At 44.6% G+C, this 12,536-nt stretch overlaps 1 protein-coding gene across 2 annotated transcripts in view; it reads left to right on the top strand.

Annotated features, from left to right (window-relative positions):
* Positions 1–213: 213 nt before the first annotated feature.
* FAM234B (family with sequence similarity 234 member B) overlaps positions 214–12,536 on the top strand; it is a 36,836-nt gene continuing 24,513 nt past the window's right edge. For both annotated transcript variants that reach the window (XM_082421991.1, XM_082421990.1), the window contains exons 1-2: positions 214–808; positions 10,981–11,379. In XM_082421991.1, the coding sequence (XP_082278117.1) occupies positions 631–808; positions 10,981–11,379 (577 nt within the window). In that variant the 5' untranslated portion in view covers positions 214–630. The remainder of the gene's footprint in view (positions 809–10,980; positions 11,380–12,536) is intronic.

Raw genomic sequence — 12,536 nt, 5'->3', positions numbered from 1 at the left:
CTCTAAGGTCTGTTTCAGTTCTAAGATGAGTAATATCTTCAGCATTCCTGGACTAAAATGCCGATCTCCTGGTGCCTGTGGGGAAGAAGCAGGTCTATTCTTGCTTCCTTAGACTCTTCAAGCTAGAAGCTGCGGGGTAGGGTGCTGTGTGGATTACCTGGAAAGAACTGGTAGCCAGAGATGAGGCTTAGAGCTCCGGGAAACCTCGACTTTTACCTAAGAAACATAGAGAAACACATTTACTAGGTGCCTACTGTGTGCTGCGTGTTTTAAACAGATTATATAATATCATCCTCACAATACGCTCATGAAGTAGGTGGTACTGTCTCCATTTAAAAGATGAAGCTGAAGCTTAGCCATACCGAGTGACTTGCCCAAGATGGCCCAGCGAGTGATGGACGCAGGCAGATTCAAATCCCGTCCGACTCCACCCACACGCATTTCACAACCCGGGCCTACTTTACTATCTATAATCTCATTCCATGCTCACTGCAAGCCTATGCGGTGTATTATTTCCCCATTTCACCGAGAAGGAGAGTGAGGCTCCGAGTGGTAAAGTGACCTGCCCAGGAAGGAGGTCTGTCCCCGAGGGGGCGTAGTGGAGCGGGAGGAGAGCTCACGTGGGAGCGGATGCCGCAGCCCGGCCCCTCCTCCCGGCCCTGCCTCGCAGTCCGGCTCCCACCTTTGCAGGTCCTGACCCCACGCACCCCGACTGCGAACTACACTTCCCGGCAGGACGCGAGAGCGCGCACGCGCACCGGGGCCTCCGCCATGGCGACCGTGCTGTCCAGGGCGCTCAAGCTCCCGGGTAAGAAACCGCAGCCCCGCGACCACCCCGCCCCCGCCGGGCCTGGGAGATGGGGAGGCGAGACTCCGGGGGCGAAGCCGATCGGGGTCTGGCCCCAACCCGGACGCAGCTGCAGGCGCGGGGAGGCGAGGCGCTGCAGCCCCCGCGGGCTGGGGTCCACGCGCCACCAGGGGGCAAATGAGGCGTTCGGCGGGTTGGGGGTCGCCGGCGCTGGGCGAGCCTGGGAAACACGGAGGGGGAGACGCTGGAGGCGCGTGTGGATGGTGGCTCGGCGCTGCGGCGGCGGCGAATGTCAGGGCGCGCGTCGCCACTGTCCCCAGGGCAGGGCGGTGAGGTTAGCATCCTTTCCCGAGCTACGCGAAGGAGGTACCGCAGGGTCTCCAACTCCTTCCGTCTTGGGCTGGACCTGGGCGGGGTCAGGGAGCGGCAGGATGGCGAGTGACACCTTGGAGCAGCCTCACCACTTGATGACAACATTAATGCTGCCTTGAGGTAGGTGGGACAGGCATTTCCCCTCCTAAAAAATGAGTTATTTGGCAAATTGACCTGTCCAGGGTCGCGCAAGCAGTATTGGAAAAGCCTGGACTTGAACATGGGGGGGGGGGGTCTTCTGACTGTAGATCCTGGGCTTTTGGTTCCACTTGTTCGGCCTCTGGCTCTCGAGCCTGAGCATTTATGAGGGAAATTATTTGGCACCTGCAAGTTGCAGATAACGGATGGAATATTCTTTCAGGAGGCACTCGTGGTGATGTCAACTTCCAGAGCTAATTCAGTACTTTGGGCAGCAGCTCCAAGTTTTTTGTTTTTGTTTTTCCTCTTAAACCTCCAGCATGGGACTGTGCTACTAGAAACGTGCTATTTTAATAAAAGTATATTTATTCTGCCCAAATAAATTTTAGACGTTAAGGCTTTAGAAAAATTTATGGTTTAACCTAAATAAGTTTTAAATATTAAGCTATAAACATGTGTTTGATGGTAACTTAAGGTGTTAGTGGGAAAAACAGTTGTTTTCCCGGCTTGGGTCGAAAGTGCTAGTTGGGTGCCTGGCAGACATCCAGCATAAGGCTTCAGGGGGATTACCGGGTCCTGTTTCTCAAGGAGTTTCCAGTCTGCTACATTGTGGCACGGATGACACTGGGTTGTATATGAATTTGGTATGAATTTTTATTTCTGTTCCCAGATTTCATGACCTCAGACAACTTTTTTTTCCCACACGTGCTCAGTAGAACATCGGAAGGAACACTGATAATATCTCTCTTGGAATGTGTATGTAACATTGGAATGGAATGGGGGACATGTCCCTCTGCCTGCAGGATTAACTTTGAAGAGAGTAGCCTTGTGTATCCTTAGTGTAGGATGATATCCTCCCAAGGGGTAATGGGATGTCAGACATATTTAGCTTTATTTCTTGTTTTCTTTTAGACTCCTTGCCCCCCTGCTTCCCCTCCAGCATAGGTAATTGTCATTCTCAAAGGCTGGGAACGCAAACAAAATCCTGCTTTCGAAACTCTTGAGCTCTTTTGCATGCGGAGGCTTTGGTATTATTACTCCTGGAGTATTCAATTGCAGTCACTTGGTCAGCCGACAGCGTAGGGGAAGCACAGTCTGGTCGTTGGGCCTGTGTTTGGGTAGCAGCAGGGCCCTGAGCACTCAGGAGCGTTTGATACTTTTAGGCCCAGGTACAAAGGCCATATGTTCTTTTATGTGATGTGGGTTTTTTGTTTTTTGCTTGTGCTTTTGCTTTTCTCCCTCTTGCCCTTTTCTCCCCTCCACCCCAAATACAGTTTTTAGGTAGAAGTTACTTTCTTATAGCTCTTTTTGGATACCCTGTAATTGGGTCTGTGAAGCTGCTGTCCTGTTTGGGCTACTGTATCATGTTACCTTAGTTAACATTCCCACTATTTTTTTTTTAAATTGAGTATCATTGACATATAACATTATACTAGTTTCAGATGTACAACCTCATGATTTGATATTTGTAGATATTGCAAAATGATCACCACCATGACATCCTCACTATTTTTACGTGTAAGGAAGCAGAGTAGAATGGTGGTGAAGAGTATGCGACAGACTTGGGTTAAATCCACTCTTTATCAGATTAGTTACTTATTCTCTTTAAGCTTTAGTTTCTTCATATGTAATAATAATGTTATTGTGGAACATTCACTTTATGCCACACAGTAGGGTTATTTGGCGTAGTACAAGAGATGGATGTTCTTACGAAGTTTGTTGACCTTTGACATGTGTTAAGTATTCAGTAAGTGTTAATTAACCATTCTTTTTTTTTTTTTTTAATTTATTTATTTATTTATTTTTGGCTGTGTTGGGTCTTCGTTTCTGTGCGAGGGCTTTCTGCAGTTGTGGCAAGTGGGGTCCACTCTTCATCGCGGTGCGCGGGCCTCTCACCGTCGCGGCCTCTCTTGTTGCGGAGCACAGGCTCCAGACGCGCAGGCTCAGTAATTGTGGCTCACGGGCCCAGTTGCTCCGTGGCATGTGGGATCTTCCCAGACCAGGGCTCGAACCCGTGTCCCCTGCATTGGCAGGCAGATTCTCAACCACTGCGCCACCAGGGAAGCCCAATTAACCATTCTTATCTTCATCATTAGCACCATGATCTTTACAAATGTGTTACCTTGAGGAAGACCTGATGTAATGTGCATATGACAGATGTCCATCAACCTGGTGAAGAAAGAACAGTTGCTGGGGATGTATTTCGGTCTCGTACCCTTTCACCAAGCTTAAGATGGAAAGATGTTTGGTCCACATGCATAGAATGAGGTTAATTAGTAACAGAAGGACAGTGTGACAGTCATAAAGCAGGGGGTGGGGCAACTTATCTCTTAAGAATATATATTTTTAGTCCATTTAAAAGTTTAAAGGTCAAACACTGAAGGGAATATAAGAGCATAATGTTATTGTAATGGTTTGTTTTATTATATGTAACTTGGAAAGATTATGTGCCCCTGGATAAACTAATTCATGATGCAATTGATTTACCTTTAGTTGCAGTAGAGTGTATAGGATAGTCTATGTAAAGTGTAGTGCATGTCATAGAATAGTATATATTACAGTATGTTTTCCTGAAAACACTTGGGGGTGGTACAGTTGCATGTCTTTCCTACTGATGTTTTCCTCTATCCCATTTTGGGAATGCTATTTACCTAGTAACCCCAGTCTTCCTATAAGGAAAAGTGACAGCCATGGAAAGCTCATTTATGTTGATTTATTCTGAAATCAGTGTCCTCTCTTTATTCTTTGAAAACCTTTCATTGACTAAAAATGTGAGTGGTAGCTGAAATCAGCAGACAAGAGGGTGGGAAAGTTGAAGCAAGGATTTGGTGTCTACTCCTCAGCCTGAGTATAATTTTAGGCAAGTCAGCGTACAGTATACCTCTTTTTCTGTGAATAGACAGAAAAAAAAAATTTACTTAGGACCTCTCTAATTAAAACTTGCAGTCTGTAATAATTAAGCTAAGGCTTGTCTTTGCACTTTCTGGAAAAATATATATTAATAGTGTTAAAGTCAATATTTATCTTCCTCTATAATTTGGGCACGAACACGTCGCAATCTTCTGTGATCCCTTGAAGAAAGCCTCTGCGTTCTTGCATGCTTGCCTCTGTTCTTCAGAAGTGTCGTGTGTGGGTCAGTTCTTGGACTTTGCGGCCCCCTCTTCTTTCTCTGAGGATTTTTCTATTTTGCCGCACTGTCGTTTAGAAACGTATGTTACTGTGGAGAAGGCAGCCTGATTTTTGTCCCATCATTAGTGACTTGATTCTTTTTCCCTTGGCCTGCCTGCTCATATGATTCCTTCTTTGTCCTTGAAGTTCAGTGCCTTGACTAGGATATGTTTCAATATTGATTATTCTGTATCAGTTTTTCTTGGGGCTCAGTGGACCCCTTATTCTGCAATTTTAGGTCTTGCTTTACTGCAGAACCTTTTTGGTATATCTTTTAAATGTCATTTTTGGTTCCATTTTCTTTTCTGTTCTCTTTTTTAGTTATGCATATATTGGATCACTTTTGTTCTTTATATCTATCCCTTTCTCTCTAGTCCTTTTGAAAGCTTTGATCTTTCCCATGGGAAGCACAGAGATAGTTAGTCCAGGCTTCAGGGCAGACTGCCTGGGTTTGAATCCTTGTACTATCACTTACTTGCTATTTAACTATGGGCCAGGTACTTAAACTTCCAAACCTCAGTTTCCTCGTCTTTAAAATGGAGATAATACTGTGTCTACCTTTAAGAGTTGCTATGAAGATTTACTGAGCTAAGACAGTAAAAGGGTTTGGAAGAGAGCATAGTAAGTGCTCAGAACTGCCAGCCACAGTTGTTATTTCCATTTCATCCTGCTTGATTTTCACAGTCTATCCTTTAAGTCTCTGATGCTGTTTTTAGCCATGTCGGTTCTTTTTGCTGATCTCAGTAAGGATATCCTTTCTAAAATTGTTTTTTTTTTTAAATTTATTTATTTATTTATTTATTTTGGCCCTGCCAGGTCTTAGTTGCGGCACACGGAACTTCGCTGCGGCATGCACGTGGGATAGAGTTCCCCGAACAGGGATTGAACCTGGGCCCCCTGCATTGGGAGCGCGGAGTCTTACCCACTGGACCACTAGGGAAGTCCCTAAAATTGCTTTATTTTCTTCCATCGTTTTCCTGAGCTCTCCTTGTTTACTTTTCATCTTCTCTATTGGATTGTCATTTCTTCTTAGAAATACTATATTTTTCCTATGAGCCCTTATTTCAGAGAAGACTATTTCTTGAATTTCTTGGATCCCAGGAGGAAGTATAGGTTCATTATCTCTTCCGTATCGTGGTATAATTTGTCCAGCATTTGTTCTGTAGCCGGTTTCGTTCGCTAGGTTTTGTTGTAACTTCTTTCTTAGGTATTTGTAGAACTTTGCAGTAGCTTATGGACCAAGTACTAATGATGGCTCCTTTCTGATTTCTCTTCATATTTAAATGGGTGGCTGTTTTACAGCCGGCTATTGGCTGAGCCGTGGGCTGGGGCAGCTGGAGGCTGGAATCTAGTTTAGGCTGTCAGCTCAGATCCCTTTCCCATCCGTGCTCTTCCTTTGCAGATGTTTCTCTCCTGGCTGGCGTTTGTCACGGGGCCTTAGAGTGCTGACTTAGTATTTACTTCTCTTTGCTTCTTGTGCCAGTTATCAATTTATTGCCCCTGAGCTGCACATTCAGTTTTGTTGCCTGATCTGTGAAAGTGGATCTGGACCCTTTAAATACCAAGTTTGTCCTTCCTGGGATACAGTCTCCCCATCCTAGGATACCTTTTGGATTTCTCTTCCCATATTTATATTTAATCTCCTATCACTGTCTAATAATTCTTTATATGAAACTGTCCTCTTTGAATTACTGTCTGCTTTCTGTCTCCCTGTTGGACCCACACTGTCCAAAAAATCCTCCTCCCGAGAACTGACAGCGCTCCAGCGCTTTTTTTTAACCTGCCGTGCTGCCAGCCTGCTTCTTATGAAGAGAAAAGCTTGTGCTTTTTCTCCTTCAGTCCTAACCTCGCCTTTGACTCTGTGGTGTTGCATGGGGCTCATTGGTGCTTCTGGGACCCCAAACTTTGTCTTTCCGAGCAAGAGATTATTTGGTTTGGCTTTATATCCGTGGAACAAGGGAGGCAGCATAACCGATGGGTTAGGACTGTGGACTCTAATCAAATTGCCTGAGGTTGAATCCCGGCTTTTCTTGTTAATTCTGTGATCTTAGGCAACTTACCTCTCTACATTTTCACCTTTTTGACGAAAATGGGAATAATAATAATACCTACCTCTTAGAGTTGCTGTGGGGATTAAATGAGTTAATCCCTGTAAGTGCTTGGACCAGTGCCTCGCATAGTAGCTCTCAGTACCTTTCCAGTTGTCATCCCCATCATCACCATTATTAATTCTGTGAACTCTCCTCATTGCTGGAGACTTGAAATGTATGTCCCTATTCTCACTGTACTTCCTCAGTTGGATACACGTTTCACTGCCTTTGGCAACGGTTTTTCATAAATTCTAGTTTGGGAATGTGGCTGTTTCCCTTTTTTTTTTCTTTTTCCTATTTTTATTTCTTTTTATCCCCCCGCCCCCTGATTTTAGGAAGAGACAGACAGAAAGGCCTTCCTTTGCCATCATTAACTAGAAGCACATAATTTTGTTAGAGGGATCAGTTCAACAGCGGCTTTGTTTTTCAAAGAATGCTTGCAATTTATTTTTATGGATTTATTAAAGAATTTACAGATTTCTGCAGCGTGTGCAGTCGAGCTTTCTTCCTGCCTGTGATAGTATATCATATAATAAAAGTGCATTTCCTGTGAACCGTTTTGTTCGCCAGTATTTCAGTCATGATTTCACTTTGGCAAAGGTGCTGGTTTAGGCTGTGTTTGTTGCAGGGTGGAAACTGACCAGCAAGACTGACTAGCGAGACTGAATTCAGTTAAGTGTCGATGCTAACTTTTTCACTAAAAATTGTGCAATGATAGGACAGCTTGAGTGTGTGTAGAAGGTGCTTGGGAGTTTTAGCTGAATCAGTTGTGTGATGGGGCTGCCAAGGAAGCTGGCCTGATCCTAGGTTACAGGAATTGAACCGTAGTGTCCTCTCTGACTAGGGGGGACACCGTTCTGCTCTCCTCTGCCCTGGTCACACTGCACCCTGGGGACTGTATTCACGTCTGGGAACCGTCCTTTAAAGAGCACAGACATGCCACATTGTGTCCAGAGGGGAGTGACCAGGATGTGTGAGCATGTGAAACAATGCTTCTTCAAGTAATGGGTTGAAGAGGTAGAGGTACTTAACCGGGGCTGAGGAGATTGGGTGAGGGCAGTGGGGAGACAGAATGCCAACCATAATAACAGAAGCTGAAATTCGCTGAGTGTGACCCTAAGGCAGCACTGGGAACCATGCATATGTTATCTTATTTAATCCTCGTAACAGTCATATGAGGTAGGAACGGTAATTATCCCATTTCACAAATAAGGAAATAGAGGTTATTACTAAAGTGAAGAAATTTAATTGAGGTCACACAGTTAATGAGAGATGGAGCCAAGATTTGACTTTAGGTTGCTTACTGTAAAGACTTGAGCTTGTAAATACCGTATCTTACGTTTCTTATGATTGGTATCTTCAAATACTGGTATCTTCAAGTATTGTGCGTGGGGAAGAGGGGTCCCAGAAATTGAAACTAAGACGGGTAGTTGGCAAATGCCCAGAAGTAGATTCCTGAATCAGAGTGAGGCGCTGCTTTCTAGATGGGAGGGTAGTGAGTTCCCTGATAAGGCCTCCGCTGAGGTGTATGCTGAGTGACTGCTTGGTGGGCTTTGGTAAGGAAGTGCATGTTTGGAATAGGGGTGGAGGTAGATTGTGTGACCTTCAAAGTTTCTAAGAACCCTGGGATTTGGGGCTGCTGTGTATGTTTTCCTCTTTGTCAAGTATATTCTTTTTTTTAACTTGAAATTTAAAAAATTGTGGTAAAATACACATAATAAAATTTAGCATCTTAACCATTTTTAAGTGCACGGTCTGGTTAAGAATACTCACATCGTTGTACAACCAAGCTCCAGAACTTTTTCGTCTTGCAAAGCTGAAATTCTGTACCCACCAAACAACAACCCCACCATGGACCTCTCCCTCCAGGCGCTGGAAACCACCATTCTACTTCCTGTTTCTGTGAATGTGACTACGTATAAGTCGAATCATACAGTATTTGTGTTTTGGTGACTGGCTTATTTCACGTAACGTAATGACCTCAAGACTCATCGGTGTTGTATGTAGCATGTGTCAGAACTTCCTTACTTTTGAAGGCTGAATAATACTCCACCATATGCAGGCAGCACGTTTAAAACATTCTGTCAGGTGTATTTTTTTTTAGCAAAAAAAAAAAAAACTTTAAAAAGTATTAGAGTTAATATTACAACAACCTATGGTTCTGTTTGCAAACTATTATAAATTAAGTTATCTGGGATGGTTAGGAATGATGGGCCCTAATTAATGAAACCATTTGGTTCATAGAGGAAATATAAAAATTATGGGAATCAGCTGCACTGACTCTGTGGCATATCCTGGAGGTACTATTTTGCATTAAATTTCTAATAATTGCTTAATTTTCTTATAATTTAATACCTTAAAAAATCAAATTCAGTATTTATTGGACAAAATGAAGTGACATCACCAAGATCACAGTGACCAGAGGCAGAGAACATGAGAAATTCTTCCTTTTCCCCTTTTAAATATCTGGGTTGTATTTTCTTTTTTATATGTCTTCTTAACAAAGGATTTAACCATAGAGTTTACATTAGTGATAGCTTACCAGATAATTTCCAAAACCAGAAACTTTTTCTTGGTTTTTATTTGGCTATAGCCTGAAATAAAGGCATAAACTCATCTAGTCACTGGCTGCGAGGGCCGGGGTGGCTCAGGAGGAGGTGGGCTTAAGCCCCCCGTAATGCCTGCCTCTTGCCACCCCTGCAAAGATATGGTCTAAGTAAAACCAGGGTGCTTGTTGTGTAAACCAGCCTCAAGACAAGTCCTCCACCTCCTTGTGCCGGCTGGATCCCACCCCTCTCGGCATGCAGGCTCAGAATAGCAATTTTCAGGTAACCACTGTTTACTGAAACATGTACTGAAAGGGCGATAGACTTGCAGGAAGGTTCTCAAAAGTAAATTTTTGGTAAGACGTCTCCAGATGACTTTCAGCATTTGACTTTCTGCGTGGTTTCCATAGCGACAGCTGGGAAACCACATATATTGGCCTGTGAGGAGCAGTGTGCAGAGAACAGTTGTTCTAAAGGTTTAGTGGAGGGAATTACCTGGCGGTCCAGTGGTTAAGACTTTGCCTTACAATGCAGGGGGTGTGGATTCAATCCCTGGTCAGGGAGCTAAGATCCCACATGCCTGGGGGTCAAAAAACCGAAATATAAAACAGAAACAATATTGTAACACATTCAATAAAGACTTTAAAGAGAGACTTCCCTGGTGGCTCAGTGGTTGGGAGTCTGCCTGCCAATGCAGGGGGCACGGGTTGGAGCCCTGGTCCGGGAAGATCCCACATGCCTTGGAGCAGCTAAGCCTGTGTGCCACAACTACTGAGCCTGCCCTCTAGAGCCCGCGTGCCACAACTACTGAGCCCACGTGCCACAACTACTGAAGCCTGCGTGCTTAGAACCTGTTGTCTGCAACAAGAGAAGCCACCGCAATGAGAAGCCCGCGCACTGCAGCGAAGAGTAGCCCCTGCTTGCTGCAACTAGAGAAAGCCTATGCGCAACAACGAAGACCCAATGCAGCCAAAAATAAATAAACTGAAAAAAAAAGACTTTAAAAAAATGGTCCACATCAAAAAATTTTCAAAAAAAAAAAAAAGGGACATCCCTGGTGGCGCAGTGGTTAAGAATCCACCTGCCAGTGCAGGGGACACGGGTTCGAGCCCTGGTCTGGGGAGATCCCACATGCCGCAGAGCAACTAAGCCCGTGCACCACAACTACGGAGCCTGCACTCTAGAGCCCACGAGCCACAACTACTGAGCCCACGTGCTACGACTGCTGAAGCCTGTGCACCTAGACCCCATGCTCCGCAACAAGAGAAGCCACCTCAATGAGAAGCCCGCGCACCGCAACGAAGAGTAGCCCCTGCTCGCGGCAGCTAGAGAAAGCCCGTGCACAGCAACAAAGACCCAACACAGCCAAAAATAAATAAATAAATAAATTTTAAAAAAATGTTAAAAAAAAAAGTTTAGAGGAGTCGCAGGAAAGATTGGAACATCACCAATCTAAGACAATCAAAGGAAATACGCACATTAGGTGTATGGAAGCTTTCATAGAAGAGCTATGGTCTTTTTCGTTAGTGAGAGTCACACAAATTAAGAGAGGGCTTTTTAAAAAAAAAACAACTAAAATGTATTTGAAATTTGCCGCTTTCTCTGTTTCTTTTCCAATGTTCTTAAGCTCATGAAAGCAATAATTCTAGAGCACTGATTTTCTTTTTTTCCCCCATTCTTTCCCCCTTTTCGCTGGAATCTATTTTATAGACGGCTCCAAGGTTCAGGCTTGTCAACCTAGATTTGTTCCGTTGTGTTCTGTTCTGTGTGTTCTCCTAGGTGTTTACTGTTGCTGTGTGTTTGCCAAAGGTCCCTCCTTCCAGGTTCTCCTTGACCGTCTGGCTTTCTGTCTTTTCAGGGAAGAAGAGCCCGGACCTGGGGGAGTATGACCCCCTCACACAGGCCGACAGCGACGAGAGTGAAGATGACCTCGTGCTTAACCTGCAGCAGAAGAACGGAGGGGTCAAGAACGGGAAGAGTCCACTGGCAGAAGCACCAGAGCCCGACTCGGATGCTGAGGTCACAGGGGCTGGGAAGCCCCATCTCTCGGAGGTCACCACGGAGGGGTACCCCTTGGAGCCCCTGGGGGGCCTGGAGCGGAAGGCGGCCTCCTCCATCGCGTCCTACGTGCGCACATCCGTCTTTCTGCTGATGCTGGTCATCTCCATGGTCCTGGTGCTCGTGTGTGCCTTCCTGATCCCCTGTCCCCCCCGAGACCTGCACAGCACGTGGAGCCGCCACTTGGGCCCCCAGGGAGGTGAGCTGCGGGATTTTTAGCTCTAAGTCTGTAAAACCTTCACGATCGCATGTCATTCCGGCAAGCTTCTGATTACGTTGAAAATTTCCTCCACGTCTTTACACATTAACGTGTGTGTCATCTAGCATTTCTCCCCGTGTGTGGAGGTGGTTAGGAGGTTAGGATTTGAAATGAGACAGAAAGATGGATTTGTACGGCTCCAAAACCTTGGGAGGATTGCTGCGCTGTGTGTCTCTGGGGAAGGTCTTAATTAGACGCAGGGAGGAGAGAACCCCGGTTTGCTGAGTCCTGCCGTGCAGCCGAGGCTGGATCAGGGGAGAGCAAAGCTGTGGGAAGGGCGGTTTACAGAGAAAAGTGAAGCTCCCATCCTGGCCAGGCCAGAGGCCACAGCTCCCGTAGGGCCCTTGGGGTTTTGTTGATTGTAGAAGCCTGATCTAAATTGAATTTTCCAATAATTTCTCTTTATTTTTCTTTTTTATCGAAGTATAGTTGATTTACAATGTTGTGTTAGTTTCTGGTGTGCAGCAAAGTGATTCATTTGTGTACACATCTTCTTTTTCGTATTCTTTTCCACTATGGAAAAGATTTATTACAGGATATTGAATATAGGTCCCTGTGCTAGACAGTAGGACCTTGTTGTTTATCGAATAATTTCTTTTCAAGGAAAAGAGAGTTGCCTCCTTGCTGCAACTTTTCTTTCTTGCTCCTAATAGTTGGGATGGTGCTACCCAAGTAATTTTGGCTGTTTTGTCTCATTTTGGAGCAGGTTTCTTTATTTTTTATTGTTATTATTATTTTTTTTATTGAATGAAAGAGTCTTTAAATTTTACCGTGCTTTCCAATTTTCAAAAGTTTCACGTACATGATTTCCTGTAAACCCCTTTTTTTAAATCCCCTACCCCTACATTGCCCCTCCTCCTTCCCTCTCCCCCCGGTAACCACTAGTTTGTTCTCTGTATCTGTGAATCTGCTTCTTTTTGTTATATTCAGTAGTATGTTGTATTTTTGAGATTCCACATATAAGTGGTATACAGTATTTGTCTTTGTCTGTCTGAGTTAGTTCACTTAGCATAACACCCTCCAAATCCATCCATGTTGCTGCAAATGGCAAAATTTCTTTTTTATGGCTGAGTAATATTCCACTGTATATATGCACT

This window comes from Balaenoptera physalus (genome assembly GCF_965194825.1).
Source record: "Balaenoptera physalus genome assembly, chromosome: 13".
Lineage (NCBI taxonomy): Eukaryota > Metazoa > Chordata > Mammalia > Artiodactyla > Balaenopteridae > Balaenoptera > Balaenoptera physalus.
Note: the sequence above shows the minus strand (reverse complement) of the source record. Positions and strands in the feature narration are given on the sequence as shown.